Source organism: Notolabrus celidotus, chromosome 3, assembly GCF_009762535.1.
Source record: "Notolabrus celidotus isolate fNotCel1 chromosome 3, fNotCel1.pri, whole genome shotgun sequence".
Lineage (NCBI taxonomy): Eukaryota > Metazoa > Chordata > Actinopteri > Labriformes > Labridae > Notolabrus > Notolabrus celidotus.
This window is the reverse complement of record NC_048274.1, coordinates 3146577-3170438: the sequence shown is the minus strand read 5'-3', so window position 1 is coordinate 3170438 and position 23862 is coordinate 3146577. Positions and strand designations below refer to the sequence as shown.

Below are 23862 nucleotides of genomic sequence, written 5' to 3'. Positions count from 1 at the left end.
ACTTCCTGAGGGGGCGTGGTCAGAGAGAAAACAGAGTGTTCTGAGGAGGGCTGAAGAAGAGGGTTTTTCAGGCAGACCAAAATCTGATTTCAAAGTGTTTTTTTGAGCATAAACTTTAAAGACATGTTTTGGGGACCTCTTAGACCAATATATATTGATGAAAAAAGCGTGAAATGTCACCTTTTAAAAAGCTGTAAAAAAATACAAAGTGAGAAATTAAGGACATAAGTTAAGTTCCACACCAATTATGTGAAATGTGAAACTCAGCGAGTAAGTGTGTTAACTCAAGACCATCAGCCAGTGTCTGAATCTGCAAGAATTCTAAGTTGTGTCGTGCTGCATGTGTCGTGGATGAACTTCAAATGAATATGAAAAGCTGGTAATGGCTCTGATGCTTCTATCCTGTCATCATTGTTGTTGTTGTTGTTCTTGTTTTCATCATTCAAACACCTTGATGTAGCGCGGCTCCAAAATAAAGCTACGACATATGGAGGGTAATGAGTTTAGTGTGCGTGGGTGCTGAGCAGAGAAGTGATAATTAAAGGTCTATGAGCCTTAATAAGGATTAAAGAACGTTAAATGAGAGGAAGATAATGAAAAGCATATGATTACACAGGCGGGAGGTTTTGTTATTTTAACCTAAAATGTGTTTCATTTTTAATATGAATGGAAATTACAGAAGGTGCAGTGCACTCTTTTATTTGTCTGCATTACACTGCAGCACATTTGATTCAACTACAAAGAGTGAAATCGTTTAACGCAAATGTTTAACTGTACTTCCAAAGGAGATACCAGAGCAGGAATTTTAATTGTTTTTCACATTTTAAGGGATACAATATTTGAGTCTTAATTAAGATAAAATAAAGGCATTACATATGAAACTTGATTGTAGCTATGCCCCACTTTTTGCACAAGTTTCTAAAGCGATGTTTTGGATCCTAAAAGCTAATTAAGTTAAATAAAATCACAGCAATCAGAGTGTCAACTGAGAGACGCCATGTTGATGTAAGCAGTGCTGCTGTGCAGAGTTTCTGCTTTGACTGGTTCCAGCTGAATTTGCATATAATTTTAGAAGAGAAGCTGCACCAAATGTTCCCCTGTGTGTCCTCTATAACAACTCTTGTACCCCTTTTTGATTGAGGCAGTTTCAGGGCCGGTTTGGAGCCGGCGCTCAATTGAGAACCGGTTTTTCGTGTTTCGACTGTGAGTGAAGCGGCTCCCGGGCGGGAAAACTGCTTCCAGCAACTCTTTGCTGGTCTCAAACATAGACTGTAAATAAGAATGGACAGCGTTGCTCCGCCTCTTACCGTTGTACGGTTTTGAAGCCAAAAAATCACGTTCCTGGGCGCAGCCATTGTGCAGCCAGAGCCTGTGAAGCCACTGTAATAAGCTCCGCCCTACAGCGTGACGTCACAAGACGCTGTGTGTCTTTCGAAGTTGCACTCTATCGTGGCTGTGAATCAAAGGAAACAGGAAGTAAAACCCTGTTTTTTAAACTCCAATAACTAACGAAAAAGAAACTTTTCAGAAAAGAGGCCTTGAACACAAAACAATCAAGTACTAACTACATCTCACCACAGCATACGGATGAGAGAAACATTCATATGACGTGTATTTAGTTTTTAAAGTTTGACTGCTCCCCATTCAAATGAATGGGGGAGACGGATTTTTTGACCTATACTGCAGCCAGCCACCAGGGGGCAGTCACACTGCTGAAAGCTTCACTTCCAGCCGAGCGAAATGCACCCCTGGTCTAGAACTGCTTACGCCAGGGGCGAGGGGCGGAGGGCGGGGTCGCCGTGGTCAAAAACACAAACCAAACGTGCTTCCGCCATTGTCCTGCAGTGAAAAAATTAAAAAGACTAATGGATTCCAAGGCAGAGCAGTGGTCGGCTGAGGAGACAAGCTGCTGTTGTCTGCCATCGTTGATGTTGTGAGGGAAGGTTGGCGCTAGCACTGCTGGGAAAAGCGGTCATGTAAATCTGATGTCACGGGCTCGAGCGGGTGGAAAAACAAACGGGGGCCATGTTGGTTGGCGAGTTCAACCAGCCCCGAACAAAGCGAGCACCAGACTGGAAATACAACCAAGTTTTTGTTGGTGGAAAAGAGGTATTTCTTTATTTTCTTTAAGGGTGAGCCCGACTAAGGATTTGCTTAGTGGAATCTGATTCATCAGATTTTGCCCATAGTGGATGAATAGTGGAATGTTTGTTGTTTTTCCTTATTGACCCAAAGTCTGCATGATGGTGACCGCATGACAATATTACACATAACCCTTTACAATTAAGAGACTCATAGCTTAAAGTAAAAGGGACAGCAGAATATTATAAGCATAAAACTTAGATTTTTTAAATCTATATTGCAAAAACAACGAGGTGATGAAGGAGAGAAAACTCATATAAGGCCACCATCTGTTAAACATGGAACAACGCTCCACTATAGAGAAAGGAATCAGGAGATATTTAAACAGTGTTCACACAGCAGAGAGCAGCACTGCAGAGGGTAGTCTGTCCAACTTAAGGCTGAACATATTTATAATGTTCAAAATCAAACCTGAACCAGCTAAAGGGTTTTTAAATCTCTTAACAGAACCTTTTAAAACAGTCTTTCATCTCGTCTTTGTCCACTTGAGTCTTTTCAAATTGTACGTGAGGAAAACCATCGTGTTTACAGGCAGAAGTGCGCTCCTTGCTTTGTTGACTGTAAATCCTGTCTTTGAGAATATCCTCTCTGATGGTGTGGAGGTGGATGGGATGCTGTGGATTGTTTTTGAGGCTTCAGACAGCTTTGGGTATCCCTCCTCACTCTTTTGGCCCCGTACAGTTTTTGTGTGGTCCGGTAATCCTTGATCTCACAGCCCTCTTCATGAAGCTGCTCCTCATCTTCATCACTATTTTTTAGGATCATATGAAGTTTTATTTCCTGACATTTTGAGCTGCCATGAACGTAGAAAGATTTAAAGGCCCGCTGAGGTACGTCTGCTCCACAGGACCCCGCTAAATGGGAGAGTCCACCTTTAATTACCAAGGGAGATTTAATTACCACTTTATGGAGATTTAACACTTCAAGAGCTGTTCTCAGAATTACATTAAATAAGTCTATATTTATATAAAAATAGGATAAATGAGACACTATTTTTACAGGAAACAGGAAAATAATGTAAAATTAGACATTGAGCACCCCCATGATTTGAATGGAATGATCCACGTTTCATATGCAAATATTCGACTATGAGATTGGCAGTGGACTAAGGCTGGTTAGAACGAATCGTCGAATATTCCACTATTTGGGGTCACCCCTAATTTTATTTAGTTATTAGGATCCCCATTAGCTTCCACATTGTGGTTGCTAGTCTTCCTGGGGTCCACACAACAAAACAAAAACAAGAAAAACAATGATTTAAAATCACACATTATCCATAAAACAAAGATGCAATAGCAGCCAATTATAAAAATCAAGAATGAAAATGAGAAATAAACTAAGTATCTGAGCAAATAAATGATAAGTAGCATTAAACTACAAATAATGGAAACAAAAACAAAATTGTCACAAACACATGGCACCAAAAATGAATAAAACAAAGACTTTCAAAACAAGGATTACATAATAACGTATATGAGGAATTTATCAGTATTTGTTTAAGTGACTTTCTAAAAGGAAATCTGTTCTTGATCATTCTCATGTTAGTGGGGAGTTGATTCCAGGCAGAGGAACCTCTTGTGTTAGCAGATGACCAGTGCTCACATGCCGTGTACTATACCTATGATTAAAACCAGAATATTTGAGTATATTACAAAAGAACTGTGGTGTGTTGTTCCATATAACAGTTTGCATAAATTGACAGGAGGCGTGATTTTAATTTAGCCTCCACAGTTAGCCAATATAATCTTCTATGCGTCTCAAGCACATTAGTATGAAAAGAACAGTTCAGAGCCAATCTGGCAGCTCGATTTTTGGTTGCTAGTCTTGTTGTAGTGCTGTTCAGTCCTGAGATGCACTGGGCCTACATTGCTCTTCCAGTATAGACTCAAGCACCGTCACATTCATGCAGCTGAAGTAATGCATTTTAATTTTCTGTGTAAAATTCAACTCTCCAGTGTCAAAAAAAGTAACAAGTAAAAAGTGTGTTCCTCCCAGTGGTTTGTTTAATTACAGCAGAAAAACACAGAGAAGAAAAGAGAGATGAGCGACAGCGAGGAAGGGGAATAAAGTGGAACTTTTCCAAGACATGAAAATGAGCATTTCTCTAAAAAGATAAATTGCTGCACCTCTTGCTTGTCACAGTAAAGTAGCAGCATTTTGTCGTAGCAGTGAAAAACATCTTTGAATGAGTCACTCTTCATAAATTATGGACGGAGCTGTTGGAGAGCGGGGCTGGATTATTGTTATTAGGAGGGCTGGCAGCACTGTCGCCTGTGCACTGTGGATGTTCAGACTAGATGATATTGCTTTTGTTAAGCTCTTCTAAAAAAAAAACATGAAGTCACTTTTGCCTGTCATAGTCATTGTTTTTGCATTTTTTTAAAAGCTGCTTTTATGCTTTTCATGATTTAAGTGACTAGTTATTCTGTTGTGGACTAGCAAGAATGAAGACGTTTAATCATACAATCCACTAAATGCTCACATCAGTCTGAACAAGTTGTGCTTAAATCTGCCAGCATGTGTTTATAACAGTAATAATAACAAAAGCAATGATGAGAGGAGATTGGACATATTTGGCAAAATGTTCCTCATTCTATTTGTGAGTTTCCAAACCAAGAGCCCTGGTTTAATGCAGATATGCACCAAGATTAAGGGCAGCGTGCAACTTCTAAGTCAGTGGACATCAGGGACGATAAGCATGCCAGATCAGAGCTCCAAAAAGATGTCAGAGCTGCTGAGAGGACACACTCCCAAAAACTTTAGAGCGGCAAATGGGACAACAACACAACAAAGATCAATCAATCAATCAATCAATCAATCAATCTTTATTTATATAGCGCCAAATCACAACAAACGTTATCTCAAGACGCCTTTACAAACACAGGAGGTCTAGACCACTCCATGTCAAATTATGAACAGAGACCCAACTTCAAGACAAGGTAAGACTCAGTCTGACCCCACCTTAATCCATCATGAGCATTACACATCGCAGTATTTAGCTAGTTACAGTGGTGAGGAAAAACTTCCTTTAACAGGCAGAAACCTCCAGCAGAACCAGACTCATGTTAGACAGCCATCATGCCTCGACCGAGTTGGGTCTGGAAAGACAGATAGAGGGGAGTAAGAAAGAGAAGTGATAGTGATGAGATGAGTCGTAGAAGCTGTTGCCGTTGGAGTCCAGCATGTCCGTATCAGCTGGAGTCCAGATCGTCCGCAGCAGGAGGACGTCTACGGCAGCTCAGAGGAATCAAAGATGAGAATAAAGGCAATGACTATCTACAGGAGTAACATAGACAGGGCTGAAGTCAGTGTCTCAATTTTCCTACCAGACACACTCAACATTACCAGATTTGACAGACATAACGGCAATACCTTCTTAAAGCCCCCATGTAACCCAGAGGAGATGGCGCTCCAGGGGACTCTCACACCGGTCCTAAGGGTTCTAAAGCAAGTGAACCCCTGCAATGCAGGACCTGATGAGAGCGAACAAAGAGGTGTACTCAGATGTCTTTAACACCTCTCTCGTACAAGAAAATGTCTCACTGACCGATCAAGTCCTCCATCATAGTGCAAGTCTCAACATAACTCTCATGGTTGACAGTTATGAGTTTCTTGGCGTTCACATTTCTGGAAAACTTAGCTGGGTCAAGAAACAACAACAGAGAAGAATCACAACAGCTGCTTTATTTAATCAGGCTACTGAAGAAAGCTGGACTTAAACATCTCACCCTGGATTACAGAGGACTCGTAGAAAGCATCCTCACCAGTGGCATCACTGAGTGGTTTGGAGGCACCACCAAACTGCTTCAAAGGGGCATCAAGACTACAGAGGGAATCATCGGCTCTGACCTCCCCTTCATGGACACACTCAACATACAGGACTGCAGGAGGAAGACACAGAGCATCCTCAGTGATAAACACCATCCAGCTCATGCTCTGTGCATGTGGAAGGAAACAGGCTACAACCTGAGACACCACAGGCTAGAGAGCATCTCAACCCACAAGGTCCACTTCCTCACATTCTCAGTGGACAGCTAACTACCTCAGAGTGCAATTACAATGTGCAACAGCTATGCACTCTTTGCAAATACGTTATTCTGCTCTTTAATTTTTATGTTGCTCTCCTTTCCTTCCTTATATTTTATATTTTAAAGAACTGACTCTGGAAGCAACGCCCAAAATGTCAATGTACTTGTACAGTCCTGTATCTGCTCAAATGGCACTGAACATCTATTCTATTCAAATCCAGATTGTTTTGAAAAGGAGACCCTTGCTCCAGCTTTTGGACATCTTTGTGCTGTGACCTCTGCCAGCTGTGCGCTGTGCTCTCTTACAGGGTGAGATAAAGACACTCAGCACTCCCTGTATTTGCACACAATCCTAACAGCTTTTCAAATCATGAAACATTTAATGAATAAAACATGACAAACATCACACGTTGATTTTGTAAGTGCGTTCGTTTCACTTCATTGAAATGCTAATTTGAGACGCTGTGTGCTTTTTTTTCTTCACTGCTTTTCTCTAAAAAACAACAAGAAAGCAGCAAAATGAATTCAGTGCATTATCAGATCTTATCATAACCAAGCCACACTAGATTTCCCTTTTCTTCTCCCCAGGGTCAAAGAGAACCTTTAATTGAATTACCAGGGTGTAATGTAATATCTTGGACTAGATTTGTGCCTCAGTAATTTAGTGTTTCACTAAATAGACTAATGGAGACTAAGGATATATCACAAGACGGTAACACATTTGTTTTGGATGATATTGAGGTCACTATAGCTAAGGACACTTCCACATGTGACTGCAGGAGCTGGGATCGAACCGCCAACCTTTACATTGAGATATAATATCTCCAGTCACCATGCCTCTAAAGGCATTCAATGATGAGTCTTGTGTCATACATTTTGATAACAGAGAAACAAGGCAGGGCCGATGAGAGCATGACAAACTCACGGCAGTTTGATGTTCTGTTTTCCAAATTAAGTCCTTCTGAATGATTTAAATAATGTTTATTCTTGACATATGTTTTATTTAAAGGGCTGTTTAGGTAGTCAACAAAGAAACATAAAGTACATGACACATAAAACTGGGTAACAATCAGTTTCTGGAGGTTTAAATTGCTGGGGTCAAATTGACCCCAAGGATAAAAGATGTTAGTCAACAGGAGGGTTAAAGACAGGCAGCGGTACCTCTGGTGTTCATCTCTGATGGATCCAGTTCTCTGTGTTGATGGGGAGCCAGCAGGGATTGTGTCATTGCTGCTGCTGTGTGCACCTAAACAGAAAGGCAGCTGGGATTACAGTGAATGCTCTTTGTTTAATCAATATAAATGCACTCTGTGTGTCTACAGAAGAAGCTCAATTAGCAGAAATCCATTGTGATGTATTCATGTGACGACTTTTTGAGTAGTTATTCTCTTGATTAGCGTTTTGCTTTGCTGTGAGTTGACGTGCAATTAAATCTGGAGCGCAGAGAGGTTACAAATCAAACAAATGAGAAGTTTTAAAATCACGCCTGTGGGATGAAGAGTTCCTATTTTAAATCCAGCCACAACTGGATTGAATCATTACACCTCTAACATGCAGTTTATCCAGCCTCGGTGTGTGATCATACGTCCATGCACTCACACTCGCACACACACACACACACTGCTCTTCCGTTGAAGGGTTAGCCGCTCTCAGCCACCAGTCACCTCTAATCTCGGCATGTTGCAGCGGGATGTCAGACGGGGGAATCTTGCGGTGTAGCTCTGACCTGAGAGGCTGACAGAGGGCAGGCCTCCCTGCAGCTGTCACGTCTGATTACCTACAGCACAGCAGGCTAACAGCACAGTCACAACACACACACACCGCTAAACAGCCCGACCTGTGTCTCTCTTTTTATCTCTATGAAGATAAATGTGTGTGTGTGCGTGTGCTGTGTGTGTGTGTGTAAACCTCAGACAGGGCCAAAGGTATCAACTATGACTCTCACAGCAGGAGAGGAGAATCAGAAAGTGTTTATAGCACAAGATCAGAAGGTCAGTGTGGTTATTTTCTATAGACAGAGACACTGCAGATGAATCTTTTCTTGTATTGTGTCAGTGTTTACAGTTTGTAGTGAGTTAAATCAAGAGAAGACTGATCAGCATTTAACAAGTCAAATAACTCACAGCATGGCGCGTTTGTTTTATTGACTGTTTAGCATTTATAGACAATAACACACAAGTTTTACAAGAACATATTGTCGGCTCCTCTTCAATGTCAAATTAAAATCTTAATTCATCTGCTCATTTACAAACATCATCACAGTGGTACCCAGCTTATTTCAGTCTTTATTATCTGGTGATGTTCTTGTGGTTGCTTTGTTTGTTTGTCTATATCTATATCTCCCTTTCTGAATCTCCCTCTATCTCAATTCTGCTTTAAATAAGTTCCACCTTGTGTGTATGACTTGCAAACCATGTTTTCTCATGGTGGATTAGTATCTTGGTCTTTTCGCGGACCACATGCATAACCAAGATCAACCAGGATAATAATCTGAATCAGATTCAAGTTCACTGGTATTTAGATTCACAAATACACAGATATTGTTCTGATGTGCAAAACATAACTTTTCCAAAGGTCCTCCTACGGCTCTTTTCAGTGAATGATGAGAACCGATTTGCAGTTGCGAGCCGTTCATTTGGGAGCCGTTTTTATATGCAGGTTGCCCACGCTGCCTTCACGTGTCACCTGCGTGCCCTATGAGTCTTTTGTTCACACTTATTGTCTACACTTTGTTCTTGTTTACATTGTTTTGAGGTGGATTCGAGGCAAGGAGCTGAGCTCCTGTTTGTAAAGTAGTTCAGGTGTGGAAACACCAGGTGGGGTAGTACAATTTTGCATTCACATTTTTATAATAATAATAATAATAATAAAAATAAACTTTATTTATATAGCACTTTTCTAAACAGAGTTACAAAGTGCTTCACAGAAAGTAAACAATAATAAATATAATCCCAACCCTTTTTCATACACATATACACATATACACATATACATATGTACACACATGCACATACATATACGTACATACATACATACATACACACACACACATACATAATAACATGTTAGCAAGTTATGAAGGCCTTTTTGAAAAAGAAAGTTTTAAGAAGTGATTTAAAATTAAGAACAGAAGTAGCACGACTTATTTCAGATGGTAGGTCGTTCCATAGTTTGGGAGCCCGGACTGAAAAAGCCTGAAACCCCTTGGATTTTAAACGGGCACTAGGTGTAACCAATAAGCCCATGTCGGCTGATCTGAGAGGGCGGGGAGGCTTGTACCGAGTGAGAAGGTCTGTGATGTACTGGGGAGCCTGATTGTGTAGAGCTTTGTAAGTGAGTAGTAGTATTTTGAAATCGATTCGGAATTTAATAGAAAGCCAGTGTAAGGAAGCCAGAATTGGAGTTATGTGATCGGATTTTCGTGACCCAGTGATTAATCGGGCAGCTGCATTTTGAGTTAATTGAAGGCGATGAACAGAAGTATGAGATAAACCGGAATAAAGGGCATTGCAAAAATCTAGTCTTGACAGGATAAAGTCATGAACAACCTTGTGTAAGTCATGAAATGATAAGAAAGATTTGATTTTGGAAATGATTTTCAGGTGGAAAAAACAAATCTGCACAACCTTTTTAACCTGGGCATCAAAACAGAGCTCGGAGTCAAATAACACACCTAGGTTTCTTGCAGTGGGTGTGATATTAAGTGAGAGGGATCCAAGATGGCTGCGTATGTCATTGGTAGGGTTTGATGTGGAGAAAAGGATAACTTAATGGCCTAATTTTTATTCTAGTTGTGTTTATATTTTTTATTTACATATATATTTATTATTTTTATATATTTTTCTGTACTGTTAAAATGTTCTTGTGTGTAAAATTGTACAGTAAAGTTGTTTAGCATGGAAGTTATCTGCAGCCTGTGTAGCTTTTATAGTGCCACAAGTTTTTTATGTGATGGAAAATTCAAAATAGTGATCTCATTGTCTCATTGGGGATATGGCACCATATTATGGAATGTTTACAATGCCAAATGAAATTATAATCAATATTTCAGAATAATTCCCACCAATAGAGTATATATATATATATATTGGTAGGATGTGTAAGTTTGAATTAATCTGATCCAAATCTTATCTTATAACTGCTACCAGTGATTGTTCCCTTGACAAAAGAGAGTTACCCCTGGTTGACTTCTAAAAGTTTAATAAATATAACAATGAGCCAAAGAGCCAGACTTTTGAATGGCTCTTTGAAAGGAACAGCTCCTCAAGATCAGGTTCCCTTCAAAAAGCATTAGATCCCATATCTAGTTTGGTATGTTCTTCAAGAGTGAACTCATCAAACTCTGAGTCCTCCTGCTTAAAAACACTCCTCCTGATTTCCTTTCCATAGTATTCAAAATAACTGTAAAGCTCTGAGTAACTGTAAGAGTTTCCCTCTGTAGAAGCCGTTTTAGTTTAAGTGGGAATTTACCTGCTGGGTTTTGGTTATGGGCGGGGCCAGTAACTATATAAGGCAGGAGGCACAGGTGTGTGTAAATGCATTCTTTTGTTTTGGGTTAGATGGAGCGTCATGAGTAATGCTTTTTGACCATGACCTATTTGAGCCTGTTTTTGAGTATGTTTTAATTGGAAGAAAATGGAAAAACTCTCATTGAATAAACTGAGATTGAACTACGGACCTGTGAGTAAATTGATTCTTTTTATTTTTTATGAATGACGGTGGACACGCGTCAGAAAAGAGTGCTCCTACTAACCAAGTGACACTTCAAATTGAAGTAAGAGATCTGCCACTACACCTCTCACAGTGACAACACAAGATATATAGACATTACAGTCCCTCGCCACCTCTCCTTGTTTTCTGCATTTGCTTTTAAGTTGTTTAAGTTGTGACTGAAGGTCACCCTTTAACCCAAAGGGTGTGTGTGTGTGTGTGTGTGCACAGGTTGGGCTGTACCGCTGGAGGCCAGAGAGAGCTGCAGTCAAGTAGCAGAGCTCACATCATACATAATGGATGAGAGAGAACTACCCTTTAGAGGAGCGAGGGCCTGATGCCTCTGGGTTGGACATGTGTATGTGTGTGTGTAAGAATAAACAAAAGAGAAAGCAGGAGAATTGAGTGTGGAGAAGAAATGCAGAATTGCATGAAGAAAACTCCCCCGGACGGTGTGATTTGGAAGACTTTGATCCCTGCTGCTGCTGCTGAGATGTTGTCTGTGTAATGTGGGCAGCTGCTGACCTCGCTCTGCTGTTGTTGCGGGGTTTGCTCTGATTGAATCAACCTCGATTGTTGCGGCTCTCGCAGATCAAAGAAGAGACAGAAAAGACTCAAACGGGGTGAAGTTTCAGGTTCACTTTTTGTTGCCAGGAAAATAATGTGCACTGATGCTGATGCTGATGCTGCACCGTGTGTGTGTTTGTTTTTCGTCTGCGTGTATCCTCAGATATTGACGAGTGTGCAGAGGGCCTGATTGAGTGCCACAACCACTCCCGCTGTGTCAACCTGCCCGGCTGGTACCACTGTGAATGCAGAAGTGGTTTCCATGACAATGGCTCCTACCTGCTCGATGGGAGCTCCTGCATCGGTGAGTATACACTGAATTTAAAAACATCCTTATCACTGCTGGAAATACCGGCTCCTCTACCTCTGCTGCACACTGCAGAGCTATTTCAGACTTTTATTCCATCTGAACAAGTTCAGGTACTCAGAGTTTTTGGATACCCCTGCTGCCTTGGCTTCCTTTTGAAATCTCTTTCATCATGAAACCATGATGGCTTATTTAAGTATTTGAAAGTCCAGCATGTAAGCACCTTAGTACTTCATTTTATTTAGAATGCAATTTGTCATTTTCTGCAGCTAAATCTGTGCTCTTAGCCGTGTTGTGCAAATTAGTAGTTTGAAGTTTTGATTTTATTATTGTGTCATGCATACAATCATATGCCCAGCCTGCATGAGCTTACAAGACACCATACATTCGTACAGTCCAGGGTCAGAGCGCACAGCACAATCATTTCTTGTAAGGAAACTGAGGTAGAAAATTATAACAGAATAAAAGAAAATAATACAAATTAAAATGCACACTACTTAAAAAGACTATCTTGTCTTCTTCTCCAGGCTTTTGATACAAAATTAGCAAGTTTAAACATGTTGAAATTAAACAACCAATTAAGTTCTTGCACATCTTTTTTTAGTAATTAGTCACAGTTACTAGTAGTATCAAAAAATAACTGAAGTACTGAGTGACTGCATTTTTAAAAGTAATTTGTTCTCAGGGAAGTAACTTCAGCATTACTTCTTATTAATGCACCCTGCCTCTTGTCTCAGTGGTATTTTGCTAATGAGTTCTCTGACAGCAGCAGACTCAACAGTTGATATTGGAAGCATGCCTTCAACAGCATACCTCACAGTCAGTCTGTTTAGTCCTTCCTGGTTTACAGATTGTGGAGCTGTGGGTGATTTGAAATCAAGCCTTTGCTGTTTGGATGGAGCGACTCCTTCTTGGTCTGCAGAGCTAACATGAGCTGGACCTGGGTCAACGTTGTTTGCAGCTTCAGGCTTACTTACTATGAGTTGGTTGGGTGCATTGAGAGATTAGAATGACTTGTCTTGGCGTTGGACAAAGTTTCCTGTCCTTCACATACACTACCAGTCGAAAGTTTGGACACACCTTCTCATTCAAGGGTTTGTATTTATTTTAATTATTAGAAACACTGTAGATTAATACTGAAGACACCAAAACTATGAAAGAACATATATGGAATTAATTAATCAACCAAAAAGTGTTAAACAAAGCAGAATATGTTTTATATTTTAGATTCTGTAAAGTAGCCCCCTTTTTCCTTCATGACAGCTTTGCACACTCTTGGTATTCTCTCAGTCTGCTTCATGAAGTGGTCTCCTGGAATGGTTTCTAATGAACATGAGCCTTGTCAAGAATTCATTTGTAGAATGACTTGCCTTCTTAATGTGTTTGAGACCATCAGTTGTGTTCAGAGGTAGGGTTAGTACACAATGGATAGCCCTATTTGACTACTGTTGAAATCCAGATTATGGCAAAACCAGATTATTTCATAGTTTTGATGTCTTCAGTATTAATCTACAGTGTGGAAAATAGTTCAAATAAATAAAAAAAACATTGAATGAGAAGGTGTGTCCAAACTTTTGACTGGAAGTGTATATTCTTGTCCTTTTACCTCAAGGAGGGGAAAGTGGTGTGGATATTCCCAAAACAGAAATTTAACATATAAATGATCATCAGCATCAGTTTTTAAATGAATATGTGAAAAATAAGAGATCAAATTTTACCAAAATTTTAGCTTTATCCAGGAAGTAGTCTTCCTTTTTTAATTATGTATTAAAAATTGTGTGTTTTACTTTCACATAATAAATTCCTGCTTCAAACTGCTGCATAAATATTCACCAGATTTCAGGGGATTAAGTGTTAAATCATCAAAACATCCTGAAAGTCAGTCCCTCCAGGAAGTTGCGATTTCGCGATCGCAACTATCAACGCAAATTCAACCAATCAGCGCGATTTTTTTCGCGGCCTTGCAATTTTATACAATCACCGCAACTTTCCCGCAAATTTGACCAATTACCTTAAACTCAGCCCCTGTACGTCATCGGTTTCATCATCAACTGACTTCCTTGTAACATAAACATAAGTCCTCACTTGATCGGCACTTTTCAACAATAAAACACGCACAGAGAACGGGTGAAGAGCGAGGACAGCAGGCAGGACAAGTGACAATGACAACGTTGTTATTTATAGATACTAGAGTTATTATCTGAGGGGCTCAGTGTTAGCTTGGTCTCTACCTGCAGCAGGTGTGCTTTATGAACCAGCTCTCCTCACCTCCATGCATCTGTCTCATCTTCATTGATGATTTTTACCCCCCAGAGTGTGTTAGTGACAAAGACACAACCGGGGGACGTCTGTTTAATATTTGACGTTTTTGCCGCTATTACCGTAAAAAGCTCCCGTCTACAGCTTGATTTATTCCAGTTTGGTGAAACATCAGACACCTTTAGTAAGTTTTGATCAACTCCTCATCATCAAAGATGCAGATTCATTTCAGAGTGCCGTGAACTGACTGACTGTGCCTCTGTCGCTGCAAGGTGCATTCAAGGACCGTCGTAAATGTGCAATACAGCCCTTTCATGGCATTTTTCTGTGAATCAAGTGAATCAAAATGCAGTCACAGTGGTCAAATCAAGAATGTTTTCTAAAAACAACTGTAATTTAGCATATTTACTTGCCCCTGAGATGTTATTGGGGGGAAAAAATCCCCCCAAAAAATCGCAACTTTCACCGCAATTTTTTCAAAAAGCTGTCGCAAATTCAGGCTTTTTGGGCCGCAACAATCACAAAAAAATCCTGCGAAATCATGGAGGGACTGGAAAGAGGACCCCTGCTCCCATTACTTGTGCCTCTATGCATTGAAATGAACTCTACCTCGTGATTATATGATGTCAAGGAGAGACAGAAAATTGAAGAATGGTCTTCAAAGTGCTGCTAGAGGCAGAACTTCATTCATCACAGCTTTCTATGCTCATGACTTACAGCTGGTGTTCAAACAGGCCACCATTCACGAGGAACACACATCAGTCTTGTGCTTTGAGTAAACTCCTCTCTCTGCTGCAGACAGAAACAGAGAAACACCATGCATGTACTGTATATTCCCCATGTCAGAGCACAGTGTTAAAGATGGAGTACAGAGCAGAAGGTGCATTGAAAGTTGAACTGTACAATCAATTATTAACCAGTTCACCTCTGCTTATGGATGACTACACCTTGCAAGCTTTATGATTTGCAATACTTTCACAACTTCTTGTAATATTAAGACACCATCGCCTGCGCAGTCTGTTATTCCACTGCTTTGTTTATTGCTCATACATCACGGCATGATTTAGTTGATTTATAGTACACCAGCTCGCATGAAAGCACCCATTATGAAGCTGAAATTGAAAACGAGGAGAGGGAAATCAATAGCATTTCAGCTGAGTTTATTCTGGGACAGATGCTGCTACTCTGACTCCAACAGGCAGATATTAGTTCTGCTGCTCCGTCAGATTAAAGATTTAGGAGGCTGTGAAGAGATGAAATCAACTTCATGAACTTCTTACACTCCCAAGAAGAGCTTTTTATATATATATATATATATAGCTGGAGAATCCTGTTTGATCCGATTCCAGCACTGTGTTAATCTCAAATATGTTCCACTTTTTGACTTGAGTGATGTAACTGTTTTATTGATGATTCCCAGTTTAGAAATAGAAGTCTTTTCTGTCTCATAGTTTGCTGTGATGAATGTTACACAACAAAATGTGACTGACTGTGACTGAAATGTTCTGTGAGAGGAAACTGAAATGAAATATTTTGCAGTTTCTAGTCTTGTGGGGTTAGGGTTACAGATCTACAGACCAGGAAAAGGAGAAGGGAATCAGACTTTAATCACAGAACAGACTGAATTGTGACAGTCACTAGAGAGACAACTGGAATCGATAGCAAAGCAGGCTCACCCCTCAGTTCATTTCTGTTGTCACTTTCAGCCTTAAATGTCACGTTTAAGTGAAAACAGTCAAACATGATTCTCCAACCTGTCTCTTGTTTCTGCTTATTTTCTGTCCTGTGATGTTTTGCTCGTCCCAGACTGAAAATCTATATCATCTTACCTGCAGTTTGGCAGCTTAAACACAATCCTCAGTGCTTAAGCTTTCCACACATCATCTAAAGTGTCTCACCGCTCTGCTGTATTAACAGACACTTATTATCAACTCGTCGTGTCTGTTGTGACTGCACCTATCACATGTTTGAACAGAGCATTGGCTCCCAAGCTTCAGTGCTTTATAACTGCTAATGTTAGCCAAGGTATATCATCTGTTTGGAGCTGTATCTGATCCTTCCACTCCTTATGTTACCCAGGTCCCTAAAACAGAACAATTTACAGTTCAACCTGTTCCTCTTTTTAACTCTCACATACACTCCCAGTCAAAAGTTTGGACACACCTTCTCATTCGATGGTTTGTATTTGTTTTAATTATTTTCAACATTGTAGATTAATCCTGAAGACATCAAAACTATGAAATAATCTGGTTTTGATGTTTTCAGTATTAATCTACAATGTTGACGTGTCGTGTTGAATGTCGTGACATTGTGTCCAGTCATGGCCAAAAGTTTTGAGAATGACACAAATATTACATTTTCACAAAGTCTGCTGCTTCAGGGTTTTTAGGTGTTTTTGTCAGATGTTTCTATGGTATAATGAAATACAATTAGAAGCATTTCATAAGTATCAAAAGCTTTTATTGAGAATTACACAGAATTCATGCAATAAGTCAATATTTGCAGTGTTGACCCTTCTTTTTCAAGACCTCTGCAATTCTCCCTGGCATGCTGTCAATCAACTTCTGGACCAAATCCTGACTGATGGCAGTCCCTTCTTGCATAATCAATGCTTGGAGTTTGTCAGAATTTGTGGGTTTTTGATTGTCCACCCGCCTCTTGAGGATTGACCACAAGTTCTCAATGGGATTAAGATCTGGGGAGTTTCCTGGCCAAGGGCCCAAAATCTTAATGTTTTGTTCCCCGAGCCATTTTGTTATGACTTTTGCTTTATGGCAAGGTGCTCCATCATGCTGGAAAAGACATTCTTCATCACCAAACTGCCCTTGGATGGTTGGGAGAAGTTGCTCTCGGAGGACGTTCTGGTACCATTCTTTATTCATGGCTGTGTTTTTAGGCAAGATTGTGAGAGAGCCCACTCCCTTGACCGAAAAGCAACCCCACACATGAATGGTCTCAGGAGGCTTCACTGTTGGCAAGAGACAGGACTGATGGTAGCGCTCACCTCGTCTTCTCCAAACAAGCCTTCCTCCAGATGCCCCAAACAATCGGAAAGGGGATTCATCAGAGATAATGACTTTACCCCAGTCCTCAGCAGTCCAGTCCCTGTACCTTCTGCAGAATATCAGTCTGTCCCTGATGTTTTTACTGGAGAGAAGTGGCTTCTTTGCTGCCCTCCTTGACACCAGGCCTTCCTCCAAAAGTCTTCGCCTCACTGTGCGTGCAGATGCACTCACACCTGCCTGCTGCCATTCCTGAGCAAGCTCTGCACTGGTGGTGGCCCGATCCCGCAGCTGTAACACCTTCAGGAGACGGTCCTGGCGCTTGCTGGACTTTCTTGGGCGCCCTGGAGCCTGTTTGGCAACAATTGAACCTCCCTCCTTGAAGTTCTTGATAATTGGATAGACGGTTGACTGAGGTGCAATCTTACTCGCTGCTATAAACTTCCCTGTTAGGCCCTTTTTGTGCAATGCAATGATGGCTGCACGTGTTTCCTTGCAGGTAACCATGGCTAACAGATGAGGAACAATGGTGTCATGCACCATCTTCCTTTTAAAGTGTCCAGTCACTCAATCATGACAGATTGATCGCCAGCCTTGTCCTCATCAACACCCACACCTGTGTTAATGTGTGTGACACCTGTGTGTCATTGAAATGATGTTAGCTGGTCCTTTTGTGGCAGGGCTGAAATGCAGTGGAAATGTGTTTTTGGTGATAAAGTTCATTTTCAAGGCAAAAAGGGACTTTGCAATTAATTGCAGTTGAGCTGATCACTCCTCATAACATTCTGGAGTATATGCAAATTGCCATTATAAAAACTGAAACAGCAGACTTTGTGAAAATTAATAGATGTGTCATTCTCAAAACTTTTGGCTATGACTGTACATTTATCCATTCAACATGTCAGATTCACAGAAACAGCTGAGAGGATAATCCAAGCTGCTCTAAGTCTGAATGTGTTTCATTAGGATATTTAACAAAGCATGCAGACGTACTGGAAAAATCTAGAATACAAAGACGTGCAGTGATGCTCCGTAAATTCAAACTAGCAGCGGATTGCAGAGCAAGAAACGTTCTGGCATGTGAGGATAGAGAAAGCTAGCACAATGATGCAAATAATGCATTAAAGAGATATTGTAGTTTATTATAATGCTGCTAAAAAAGAGACTGACCAATGGCAAAATAGAGGCATGCACTTTTAGCATTTAGGTAAATATAATTCTGTCCACATTACTGTGCTTTGTCTGCTCACTGCCGAAGCACTGACTGACGTTTAATTCAGTTTATTTTAGTGTTAGATATTTTATTTTGAGCATTTTATTTATCATGTTACATCACTTGATCTAAATATCTTCAACATGATAAAACACTCCTCTCCTAAAGTTTGTTACGTGACTGACTCGTACCTTAAAGCCCCTGTGAGGAGTTTTTGATCCTTTATGAGGCATACACTACAAGTCAAAAGTTTTGACACACCTTCTCATTCAATGGTTTTTGTTTATTTGAATTATTTCCAACATTGTAGATTAATACTGAAGACATCAAAACTATGAAATAATCTGGTTTTGCCATAATCTGGATTACAACAGTAGTCAAATAGGGCTATCCATTGTGTGCTAACCCTACCTCTGAACAACACAACTGATGGTCTCAAACACATTAAGAAGGCAAGTCATTCTACAAATGAACTCTTGACAAGGCTCATGTTAATTAGAAACCATTCCAGGAGACCACTTCATGAAGCGGACTGAGAGAATACCAAGAGTGTGCAAAGCTGTCATGAAGGAAAAAAGGGGGCTACTTTACAGAATCTAAAATATAAAACATATTCTGCTTTCTTTAACACTTTTTTGTTGATTAAATAATTCCATATATGTTCTTTCATAGTTTTGGTGTCTTCAGTATTAATCTACAGTGTTTACAATAATTAAAATAAATACAAACCCTTGAATGAGAAGGTGCGTCCAAACTTTTGACTAGTGGTGTATTTACTTCTTACTTGTTGTAGTGCACAAGTGAAAGAACAAGACAAAACATTTCTAACTTAAGTGACAAGAAGGAGCTAAAAAAACCCTCGAAGGGCCTCTCAAGTGTCCCCCTTTCTAAGAAACACTCAACATAAAGACAAAGTGTTAAAGGTGACATATCATGCAAAATTGACTTTTTAATGGTTCTTTAACCTGAAATATGTGTCCCTGGCATGTCTACAAACCCCCCGAGAATGAAAAAAATCCATTCTGCCCCTGTTTTGATTTCTCCACCTTTCTGTAAATGTGTGTGAAACGAGCCGTTTCAGACTTCAGTGTTTTTGTTACGTAACAACAATATCCGGTCTGTCACGGAGTCAGAGCTCGGAGCTTGTTCAGCCCATAGACTGTATAAAATAATACTGAATCCCTCCTCCGTTTTTCATTACCTGCACAAATGTGTGCTAACAAGGAGCTTAGGAGGGAGGCATGCTAGTTGTAGGCTGTCTTAATAAACACAAAGGTCGGTTTTACTCCCCACGTCTGCAGATTTGAAGATCTAGTGGATGATTTTTATTTATCATGGATAAGTGCTAGCGCTAGTTAGCATAGCTACATAGCTACATGTCGTAGCTGTAGCTGTGTACCAAGACACACATCAACATACTGACAAATAAAACAACAAGAAACACAGAATCTGTGACCAATCCTTCAGAAAAGGTCCCGCTGCCTTTCTGGTAGAGGTCGGTTTTACTCCCCACGTCTGCAGATTTGAAGATCTAGTGGATGATTTTTATTTATCATGGATAAGTGCTAGCGCTAGTTAGCATAGCCACATAACTACATGTTCGTAGCTGTGTACCAAGACACACGTCTACATACTGATAAATAAAACAACAAGAAACACTAAATCTGTGACCAATCGTTCAGAAAGGTCCTGCTACAGGCGCCTCTCCGTCAGGATCAGATTCTGGATCAGATTCAGAGGGTTGAAGTAACGCGATCTCTGAGCAGCCGTGTATATTCAGCCAACATGTAAACATTAGATCAACGTGCTGGAGAGCCGAGGCACATCCACTTCAAGAGGGGGCGTGGTCAGAGAGAAAACAGAGTGTTCTGATGAGGAATGAAGAAGAGGACTCTTCAGGCATGCCAAAATCTGATTTCAAAGTGTTTTTTTGAGCATAAACTTTAAAGACATGTTTTGGGGACCTCTTAGACCAATATATATTGATGAAAAAAGCGTGATATGTCCCCTTTAACATAGTACAGGAAAGTTTCATGATAGCAGAAGCCCAGACTGTGTAAACATCCCTGAACAAGTCGAACAAAGTGCTTCTTCGACAAGTGATGAGTTGTGATATCTGTGTGAGAAGCTTTCTCATCCAGTAACATCAGAAGTTCAGTTTGATTCAGTCAACACGTCAAGCAGACATTGTGGTTTTTATAAATCAAACATAAGAAAGGTGTGACACAGATGTGAGGAAGTGTATACAGCGTGTCAAACTTCTCTCTCTCTCTCAGCTTTGTGTCTGTTTTTCACAGATTGCTTTAAAGACGCTCTGAACGGTGTCAAACGTCGACAGCTCATATTGTCTCATCACAAACGTTTTACCTTTATGATTTTCTATTTTCCTCTGGTGGTAGACACATTCTGCCTCTGATCCAATTAGCACCTGTAACAGTTTAAGTCCCATATATGCAAACACAACTTCTACTACAAATCGAATTAACCTTTTTCTACTCATGAACATCTTTTGTGGAGCTGAAGCGAACTATGGTGGCTCATGAGTTCAATCTTTGCTGAAAGCTACAGGTAAGAGGTCAGCCTTCAGGCGGCAAATCAGCCACTTGTCATGTTAGACTTCATCTGAGTAAAGTGTTTCTAAAAGTGCAAAGAAACCCAACAATCAGACACATTAATCCACGTCATGCTCTGCAGTGAGAGTGTCTTCAGCGGTTCATTTGTGTGGATTTTTCCCATCAAGTGGAGACAAATCCACCAATACAAAAGAGAAATCACAGGCGCCACTTTCTCAGCTGATGGGAGCCTGAAATAAACCAACAATAGAGTTTAATGTGAAGTACAGACGTGAGAGTTTTCTCTCTCAAAGGTTTGCCGAGAAGCATTCAGAGAAACAGGCAGATCCAGAGGGAGTGAGTATGGAACAAATGAGCATGTATTCACCATCACAGATGTTAAGCATTACCTTCCCTTAACGGTTTTATTCAAGGAACACTCCAAGCTGCTATCTTCTGGGTATTAAAAACAGACAAATGCCGCTCCATAAGGCTTATAGCGTGTTCCCACGTGGATGCTGGCATCTGCAGTCAGCTTGATTCATAGCAGCAATGTATGATTCCAGTGTTCTCCTGAGTCACGGTGATATCTGTGCAGAAAATCCTCACTGTGAGGAAGTGTATGTTCCCAACGTTTCATCACAGCAGAGGGATATTCTCAGATTACAGCTCCTACGCTCCAACAGAAGGAGCTTATTAAGCACATTCATGGGGAGGGCATCGAGTGGTGATCAATGAGAGATGGATTTTACTGCAGGAGAAGTTTCTTTGGACGATTAGATTTTCTAATTGGGAAATCAGAACCAAACCAAAACCTACTCAAGTACTGTAAAGAAGTACTTTTACTTGGTTCCTTTACACCCCTGCACTTTGGTTACCTTTATCATTAAAGGTGACATATCATGCAAAATTGACTTTTTAATGGTTCTCTACCTGAAATATGTGTCCCTGTCTACAAACCCCCCGAGAATGAAAAGAATCCATTCTGCCCCTGTTCTGATTTCTCCACCTTTCTGTAAATGTGTGTGAAACGAGCCGTTTCAGACTTCCGTGTTTTTGTTACGTCACAACAATATCCGGTCTGTCACAGAGTCAGAGCTCGGAGCTTGTTCAGCTCATAGACTGTATAAAATAATACTGAATCCCTCCCCCGTTTTTCATTACCTGCACAAATGTGTGCTAACAAGGAGCTTAGGAGGGAGGCATGCTAGTTGTAGGCTGTCTTAATAAACACAAAGGTCGGTTTTACTCCCCACGTCTGCAGATTTGAAGATCTAGTGGATGATTTTTATTTGTCATGGATAAGTGCTAGCGCTAATTAGCATAGCCACATAGCTATATGTTCATAGCTGTAGCTGTAGCTGTGTACCATGACACACGTCGACATACTGACAAATAAAACAACAAGAAACACTAAATCTGTGACCAATCCTTCATAAAAGGTCCTGCTGCCTTTCTGGCAGAGCTCGGTTTTACTCCCCACGTCTGCAGATTTGAAGATCTAGTGGATGATTTTAATTTATCATGGATAAGTGCTAGCGCTAGTTAGCATAGCCACATAGCTACATGTTCGTAGCTGTGTACCAAGATACACGTCGACATACTGATAAATAAAACAACAAGAAACACTAAATCTATGACCAATCGTTCAGAAAGGTCCTGCTACAGGCGCCTCTCCGTCAGGATCAGATTCAGAGGGTTGAAGTAACGCGATCTCTGAGCAGCCGTGTATATTCAGCCAACATGTAAACATTAGATCAACGTGCTGGAGAGCCGAGGCACATCCACTTCTGGAGGGGGCGTGGTCAGAGGGAAAACAGAGTGTTCTGATGAGGAATGAAGAAGAGGACTTTTCAGGCATGCCAAAATCTGATTTCAAAGTGTTTTTTTGAGCATAAACTTTAAAGACATGTTTTTGGGACCTCTTAGACCAATATATATTGATGAAAAAAGCGTGATATGTCCCCTTTAAAGCTGCAGCCTAGGTGAAAGGAGCCATGTTTCCATACATGCCAAAACTCCAATCTAGTCTTTGATACAGATGTTTGAATTTGATCTAGTCAACCCTAAAAATGTCATAATCTGTTTTTGTACTCCCATTTCTGCTTGTATCATTCTGCAAATGAATACTTGACATAAAGCAGATTAATTTGAACACACTAAACAGGAGAGATGGCAATGTACATCTGTTTCATGTGAAGAAACTGCACTAAAACTGCATCGAGTGGAAACTGGGTTGTGTCATATTTCTACAAACATAAATAACAGATGGTATTGCAGCTAAAACGTATGCATATACAAGCTAAAGGCATGGATTTTGCAAACCATGCAATTGGAAGTAGCTACTTGCTCACTTAGGAAATACAGGTGATTGTCTGAAAACATGCACATGTGGTTGTGTCCAGACCAAACAGTTGCATGATGCAGTAACAGACCATCCGTCTCTTTTTCTCCTCCTGCTCTGAAGTATTAGGTTAGAGGCCAGCAAGGAAAATAAGTACAAGTGACGATTTAACAGGATTTTCTGACTCCACAATTTCCCACCAACAGCTTCTCATGAGTCAACACAACAGAGGCAGTTTTGTTGGAAGTGAGTCAGCTCCAAGTTAACTGCCTGAGCAGCTGCTTTTCCTGTTTGTGACGGCTGTGCAGGAAAAAGCAGTCGGCACTGGGGACAAAAATTAGTGAGACAGAAGAGGATAATGTTTAGAGAAGGCACAAAGTCTCGTTGCCAGATGCAGTTATGCACACGATTACTGATGTAAGTGTACACAAAGGTTTTTCTATTCTGTTTCTTCATTAGAGGGATATACCACAATTGGAAGCGTGGATTTTAGAGTTAAACTTTTGATGCAAATAGACAGCCCCAAACTTTCACTTTCACATATTTTCTGTAAAAAAAGAACTATCCTCAGGGTATGGTAATGGAATAATGGAACAAAAGAGTGTTGATATCTTCTGTTTTGCTAGCAAACAACAATTAAGAGAATTATTCAGTGCTGGTGGATGGTTTCCCTGTGGAAAGACGAGCTCTCCAGCCAAAGGATGTGTTGTGTTTTTCAAATGAACAAGAGTGCTTTTT

General features: G+C 40.4%; 1 protein-coding gene across 1 annotated transcript in view; it reads left to right on the top strand.

Moving 5' to 3' along the window:
- Positions 1-23862, top strand: part of LOC117810657 (protein kinase C-binding protein NELL1-like) — a 459515-nt gene that overhangs the window by 412317 nt on the left and 23336 nt on the right. Inside the window, exon 16 of the mRNA XM_034680585.1 lies at positions 11611-11751. Within this exon, the coding sequence (XP_034536476.1) occupies positions 11611-11751 (141 nt within the window). The remainder of the gene's footprint in view (positions 1-11610; positions 11752-23862) is intronic.